Source organism: Mastomys coucha, unplaced genomic scaffold (genome assembly GCF_008632895.1).
Source record: "Mastomys coucha isolate ucsf_1 unplaced genomic scaffold, UCSF_Mcou_1 pScaffold14, whole genome shotgun sequence".
In the NCBI taxonomy this organism is placed as follows: domain Eukaryota; kingdom Metazoa; phylum Chordata; class Mammalia; order Rodentia; family Muridae; genus Mastomys; species Mastomys coucha.
The window spans coordinates 67,240,560-67,248,496 of record NW_022196896.1 but is presented as its reverse complement, the minus strand read 5'-3'; the positions used below and the strand labels follow the sequence as shown (position 1 = coordinate 67,248,496).

The 7,937-nt window shown below is 43.0% G+C and overlaps 1 protein-coding gene across 2 annotated transcripts in view; it reads right to left on the bottom strand.

Moving 5' to 3' along the window:
- Positions 1 to 7,937, bottom strand: part of Npas2 (neuronal PAS domain protein 2) — a 185,537-nt gene that overhangs the window by 11,279 nt on the left and 166,321 nt on the right. The window contains exons 18-19 of one of the 2 annotated variants that reach the window (XM_031367287.1): positions 7,665 to 7,855; positions 6,890 to 6,982 (exon numbers count right to left, since the gene is read on the bottom strand). In XM_031367287.1, the coding sequence (XP_031223147.1) occupies positions 6,890 to 6,982; positions 7,665 to 7,855 (284 nt within the window). The remainder of the gene's footprint in view (positions 1 to 6,889; positions 6,983 to 7,664; positions 7,856 to 7,937) is intronic. The other variant, XM_031367288.1, reaches the window with a different exon arrangement.

The window sequence follows — 7,937 nt, the reverse complement described above, 5'->3', positions numbered from 1 at the left end:
TTCCTATTCTAATTCTCTGGTTTTGCTGGAGGCAATGACTAGGGTTCTGACCTAACACTTCTAGCTAAGGTCCTTGAGTGGAAGCCCATCATTACTCTCTAGTATGCAAAACATTTCTAACTATTATGAACAATCTATTACCCCAAGGAATGTGCTAGACCTCTGTTGCTAGCTCTGGCGAGGCAGATTCCTTGAGAGAAATTCCAAGTTATGGACAGCTTGGTATTAAACTAGGATAGGTTGGTAACATTGTGTTGGCCAGGAAACAAAGCCCAATCTTAGCCATTTATGAATCATTTCTTAGGGTACCTTTATGCCTAATTATGAGGGTGTGTTGACGATTGGAAAGACTGATCTGGAACATGTCTGAGTTAGGAGATACCAGCGACTGTCTGAATATCCAGGAGGCACAGAACTCCTTTTGGATCCTTATTGCCTCTTATCCTCAATCAGGATTTTATCCCCGATATTTTGGATGTGACTGGAGTAGACGAGTGTGCGTGGCACCTCACAACTGCCTGCTACTCCACATCAAGGAATTCAGGGTATCTGATACCCTCTTCTGGCCTCTGCAGGTACCATGGACTGGTGGGATACCCCATCACTTACACACACACACACACACACAAAAACACACACACACACCCCTTAAACATACACACTCACACATATCTTAAAAACTACATCATGGGCTGGGTGTGGTGGTGTAAACTTTTAATCACAGCACTTGGGAGGCAGAGGCAGGTAGATCTTTAGAGTTCTAGGCCATACCGGGCTACATAAGACCTAGCCCAAAACAAATGAGCAAACCCACAAAGCCCCAAACACCATATCACAGATGAACTATGTTATCCAACATATGTGGTATTCATATATTTTTCCGGAGCTTATGGAACCTTCTTTAAAACAGCACATTATAGGTCACTAAGCAAGTCCTAACAAATGCAAAATAACTAGAACAATTTCTAGTGTTTAGAAGACCATAAGGGAAAAGCTAGCAATCAATAGCAACAGAATCTCTAGGTATGACAAATACTTGGAGGCTGAATGAAATACTCATGAATGATTGGTGGCTGGTTTGCTGAAGAAAGGAGAGAGAAAACATTCCATAGTCGAATGAAAATAAAAGCACAAGTTACCAACCTTTGAGGTGCAGGTAAGGTCATTCTAAGAGGCAAGGTTATGGCTATGAGCGATGACATTAAAAAATCCAGAGATTTCAAATGAATATCCTAATGATGCACCTCAATGTCTTAGAAAAACAAGAACAAGCCAAAACCCAAAGCAGATGGTGGCAAGAGGTAATCAAGATTAGCACAGAAATGTACGCAATGGAGACTAAAAGAACCTAGGACCAGTCAACACAAAGTGGACTCTTTAAAATGATGAACAAGATTGATGAGAGAGACGGGGGGGGGGGGGAGAGAACCCAAATCAATCAAGTTAGAGAGGAATGGGGTGTTAGGAGCATTAAAATAGACTTCGATTAAATCCAGAGGATCATGCCTACAATCCTGGAAAAATCTAGAAGAAAAAGATAGATTTCTACAAGCATATGGCCTACAAAAATTAAATCAAGGGTATATAAACAATATAGATAGATCCACAGCTGTCAACAAGACAAGTAGCAATTAACAAGCATCCTAGTGAAGAAAATCCCAGGACAAAGTGTATTCACTGCTGACTTCTACCAATCTTTAGAGAAGAGCAGACAGTCAATGCTCCTCAAACTGTTCCCTAAGAATACAAAGGGAAGGAACATTACTCCGAGTTCAGTCTAGGAAGTCAGTACTACTTCATAATAAACCAGACCCCCCTTTCTCATACACACACACACACACACACACACACACACACACACACACACACACACACAAACGGGGGAAGGGAACAGGGAGGGGGAGGGGCAGACAGACAGAGAAAGAACTGTGGGTTAATTGTTCTGATAAATACAGATCATATATTCTCAATAAATTTCTTGTGAACTGATTCAAGAACACATTAAGAAGATCATATACCATGACCAAGAGTGGTTGGACTTAGGCAAGTCAATAACTGTAATATAACACACAAGTATACTAGAGGACAGAAATTACATGTTTTTTGTTTGTTTGTTTGTTTTTTGAGACAGGGTTTCTCTGTATATAGTCCTGGCTGTCCTGGAACTCACTCGGTAGACCAGGCTGGCCTTGAATTCAGAAATCCACTTCTCTCTGCCTCCCCAAGTGCTGGGATTAAAGGTATGTGATACAACTGCCTGGGTACATGCTCTTTTAAAAAGATTTATTTGTTATGTATGCAGTGTTCTGCCTGCATGTGTGCCTGCAGGCCAGAAGAGGACACCAGATCTCATTAGAGATGGTTGTGAGTCACCATGTGATTGCTGGGAATTGAACTCAGGACCTCTGGAAGAGCAGTCAGAGCTCTTAATCTCTGAACCATCTTTCTAACTCTCGACATGCTCTTTTTAATAGAGACAAAAAGGCCTTTGAGAAAGTTCAACATTACTTCATGAAGGAAATAGTCCTTCATGAAGAAGTTAGGAATTATAGGATTATAGCATAATTTAACAAAGGTCTATATGGAAAGCCTACAGCCAACATTATGCTGTATAGGATGAATGGGAAAGATTTCCCCCCAAATAAGAAATGAGACAAGGGTTAACACTCTTATTCAACCAAGTGTTGAACTTCAAAGTCCTGCTGGGGAAATAAGAAAGAAATTAAAGGGATATAAGTAGGAAAGTTGAAATGAAATTATCCCTATGTGCAGATGATGCAGCCATATAAAGATTTTACCAGAAAACTCTTGGATCTCAAAAATACATTCAGCAAAGTAAGAGACACAAAATCATCAAAAAAAGATGAGCACTTTTTCGACATGTGAAAAATGTGTTTGTCACGAAAGAAATTAGAGAAGAATCCCATTCATAACTTTAAAATGCTTATATAAAATAATTTCAAATCATTAAAAATGACTAGTGATAAAACTAATCAAGAAGCTGAGAGACATCTACAATGGAAATTTTAAGACACTGAAGAAAGAAGTTGAACATGGTACTAGAAAAAAGGAAAACACCCTCTCACGTGGACTCATGGGAAAATTTGAAAAGTTAACATTATTATATTGGCCATGTTATCAGAACTGATCTACAGATTCAACACAATTGCCATAACAATTCCAGTGTTGTTCTTAGAAATAGAAAAAAAAGTCCAAAATTTAATATGAGACACAAAAGACCCCAAATAGCCAAAATAGCCCCTATCAGAAGAGCCACCATGGAGGCACCACAAAACCTGACCTCAAATTACACTGTAAGTGCCAAAGTAACAAAGAACAGCATTTTACTGGCAGAGAAACATGTGGAGCAAAGGAAACATAGGAGACAGACATAAACACACACAACCAAGCCAACAAATGTGTCACAAAATACACACTGGACATAAGGCAGCGTCTTCAAACCACAGTTCTGGAAAAGCTAGATTTTTTTTCACAAGTAGAGGAAGGAACTAGATCTATATCCTTCACCTTGAGTAAAATCAATTCAAAATGGATCAAAGATCGTTATTAGGAACACTGGAACCCTGGATATGGGAGGAACACATTTAAAGGAACAGGCATGAGCAAGTACTGTCTGAAAGGGACCACAGAACTACAGGAAATAGCCCCAGAATAGATAAATGGGATTGCACAATCCTAAAAAGTTTCTATGCACCAGGTGGTGGTAGTGCACACTTTTTTAATCCCAGTACTTGGGAGGCAGAGGCAGGAGGATTTCTGAGTTTGAGGCCAGCCTGTTCTACAGAGTGAGTTCCAGGACAGCCAGGGCTATACAGAGAAACCCTGTCTCGAAAAAAAAAAAATAGTTTCTATGCAGAACCTACTTGGAAGAGTGGACATGAACCAGCAAGAGGGTGTGGATGGAAGACAGACCAGGGAAATGGGAGGAGGAATAAGAACACACACATATAAGGAAATTTCATGACAAATCCCATAAATTCATATGTCAACTAAAAAAATTCAGGACAAAAATAGAATTACCGTATGATCCAGCCATACCACTTCTGGTTATATATTCAAAAGAAGTAAATGTATGCACTCAAATAGGTATTTGCACACCCATAGAAATATTATTCACAATAATAGTCAGAAGGCAGAATGAAGTCAAGGGTCCACTGATGAACTCACCTGTACAGTGGAACACAGTACCACCTAGTACTGACACAGGCTAGGAGGGGAACCTGAAGACAACCAAAAGGCAAACACTGTACAAGGTACCTAAATAGTCAAAGTCATGGAAAGGCAGAGAGAGGGATGGTGAGTTTCAGGAGCTGTTGGGGGAGGGGCTGGAGGTAGGGTATGCTTTCAGTCTAAGGAAATGAAGAGCTCTGGAAATGGAAGGCTGGGCAATACCTCAGATGCGCTGGAACTGTACACTTCAATGGTTATGATGGCAGATGTTATATATTATGTGTTGATGACAAATGTTACATTATGTATATTTTATAACAATAGCAGTAATAACATAACAAGATATTGACCATGGTCTATTATCAAGAAACGATGGATGGTGTGATGGTTTGTATATGCTAGGCCCAGGGGTGGCACTATTAGAAGGTGTGGCCCTGTTGGAGTAGGTGTGGCCTTGTTGGATTAGGTGTGTCACTGTGGATGTGGGCTTTAAGATCCTCATCCTATCTGTACCATGCCTGCCTGGATGCTGCCATGTTCCTACCTTGATGATAACGGACTAAACCTCTGAACCTGTAAGCCAGCCCCAATTAAATTTCGTCCTTAAAAGACTTGCATTGGTCATGGTGTCTGTTCACAGCAGTAAGACCCTAACTAAAACAGATGGTCTTTATGGGAAGGTCTGGAAAAACAGGATAATGTTCAAAGACACTACAGGGAATTCTCTTCTGGGTTTGATTTTTAGTGATGACATTTCTCTATATGAGGTCATCTGTAACAGGCTTTGGGGCTTCCAGACTTCCCCTACAGAGACCTTTGTGTGTATATGAGATGCAGCTCTTGATATTCTCTGGAGAACAGAGCTGTTAGGTCATGTCTGGAAGAGACAGTAGGGTAGCAATGATTGGTTTGACCAAAAATAGCAGTTACAGCTGCTGGTAGGGAAAACATTGTGGGTTTTGCCTCATTCATAGCAGGATTAAACATCTCTGGAAACTGAGGTAACAAGCATCTTTCTTTCCACTTACTTGGAACATTTAGGAAGAACAAGCAAAATTCAAAACCAAAATCCAAACCCGCCTGTCTAATTGAGAACAGAAGCAGGGAATTTTAAAGATGGCTTTTCACAGGATCCATGACTGTGCCTGTTCCCAAACAGGGGCAAAGGGAGGGAGGCCAAGTATTTAGAGGACAGAGACAACAGAGAAAGTTATCTATAGGAGGAAGGGAGACCAGACAGGGCCAACAAGTTGTCTTGATTCAGAGGCAAGGAAGTTTGTGCTCTGGAGCCATTGGTTAATGTGTGGCCTTCTAGACCTGATCCTCTTAAAGCCTAGACTCTTCACTGACGGAAGAAAGGAAGCACCTCTAAGGTATAGAACTTTTATTGGGAGAAAAGGAAATCATCGTAAGTACTCCCACGAGCTTAGGAACTGTTCAGTTATGCTATTACGGGCTGCAGAAGGCAGAGGAAGAATTCTCAGGGAGTCTTTGCACAGCTTCATTAGCTAGCAGTGTCCTGATAAACTCTGGACTGGAATTCAAACAGTGCTTACACAAATAAGGGTCATGTGATAGCCTCCCTTCTAAATGCTGGGTGTGGTAGAACACACCTGATATCTCAGCATGCCAAGGCCAAGGCAAGAGAATCCAGTCTTGAAAGAGGAGGAAAATAGAAACCCAGAGGCTATTTTTTAAAGCCTACTTTCTAGTAGCATTTAAAGGTTTTGCCCCATGTCTCCAGTAACCCCTATGCAATACTAACTAAATAATTGAACATATCTGTCCCTCAGTATGGACAGGAGGAAGAGAGACTGTGGAATACTCTGGCTTGAGTGTGTTCTACAAAGCCCATGTGTTGGATGGCAACCTAGCTTCCAAGCTCCTTGTTTTACGGTATTTTTGGGTGGGGCTTTTGGAAGTAAACAGGACGAGATGAGGTCATTAGGGTGGCGCCCCCATGAGGACATTAATGGCTTTATAAGAATAGGAGAGCTCAGTTAGAACACGTCTCTCTCTTCCCCCCATGTCATGAAGCAGCAAGAAGGACCTCACCAGATTCTGGGCAGATGCCAGCACCATTTGCCTCGCTTTCCCATTATCTAGAACCAGGAGACGTAGAAAACCTTCATGGGTTACCCTGCCTTTGATGTTCAGTTATAACAACAGAAAATGCCCTGGGCCAAAGATGTGGGAGGAGGCTGTATCTTGGAAAGGGGAGGGAGGTCATATTTGTTGCTTCTCCCGGTCTTGGGTTACAGTGTCAGAGGCACAAGGCAGGGAAGCCCAGTGCGGTCGGTTGTAAAAAACCGGCAGAAGGGAGAGAGCCCCCAAGGAAGGCGAAAGGGTTATGTCTCCTCAGGATGTCAGCTCTCATGAAGGCTTTGGGATCTATACCTTTTAAAAAGCCCAAGGATGGCTGCAACCTGTGAGGTGTCACTGTCTCTTTCAGCTCCTGTTTGGAGCACGGAAGAGTAGATGCCAGGTTTTTATTTATTTACATGAGCACCAGTGAAAGGAAAGCTCAGGGAAAGCGACACTGAAGGCTTGATCCTGGTTTTTGTAGAATATCCATAGTGAAACCCGAAAACTTGGAGTACTGCTGTCAGGAACATCAGCTCCTGGAGCATCATTTTAAGAGAATGAAAAGGCCGGACTTAGACTATTCCAATCAAGTGTCTGCCCCACTCCCACCTACTTGACTTGCCGTCCAGTCCTGCTGACTTCTGAGGGCTGCCTGGCATCGCAGGACCCAGGCATCATAGGCTGGATGGGCTGGCTCAGTAACAGCCTTTGAACAGAGAGAGAGAGAGAGAGAGAGAGAGAGAGAGAGAGAGAGAGAGAGAAGACACTGTAGTCAGCACTTGAGATGGCCAGTTTTCATTGTAACCTTGACACAATCTAGAACCACCTGGAAGACAGTCTCAGTGAGGGATGGTCTAGACTGTGTTGGCCTGTGGGCATGTCTCTGGGGAGACTGTCTTAATCACTGCAGGAAGGGCCAGCCCATTGTGGGCAGCACCATTCTCTAGGCTGGGCTCTTGAAATGTGTAAGGGTGGCGTAATGAAGCCAAGCACAATCGAGTAAAGAGAGCAAGCACTTCACTTTGTTCTTGACTGTGGATGTAATGTGACTCAATGTTTGAAGTTTCTGCCTTGACTTTCCTGCAATAATGAATATTAACTTGAAATTGTAGCTGAATGAAACTCCTTCTTCAGCCAATTTCCTGCTTGTTAGAGTATTTTATTACAGAAACATAAACAAAACTAGAACAGTACCCAAACTGTGCCCCTCAAAGGCAAGTGAGCCACACAATGGGTCACGCCCATGACCTTCAGGACCCCATGTCTTCCCTGCTGCCTCCTGAGCTGAGATCTATTGGGAAGCCTTGGAAGTTTGTTGTGCAGGATGGAGAGATGAAGGGAAAGGGCAAATGACCCCTTCCTGTCCTTTCAACAGCCTGGCTTCATACCTGAGCTGCCGATCATGGCCGAAGTCAGGGCTGGGCTGGCACTGGCTGGCATCCTGAGGGGTGGGAGCAACCGTGGTGAGGCTCAGGCCAGGTGGGAGCACAGAAGCTGTACTGCTGAACTGGGATGGCAGGCTGCTCAGTGAACGGCCGCTGGCAGGCAGCAGCTGGGGGCTTCTCATTGGCTTTGGACCCTGGAATATCATTTAATGAGAGGGGGGAGAGAGAGAGAGAGAGAGAGAGAGAGAGAGAGAGAGAGAGAGAGAGAGAGAGAGA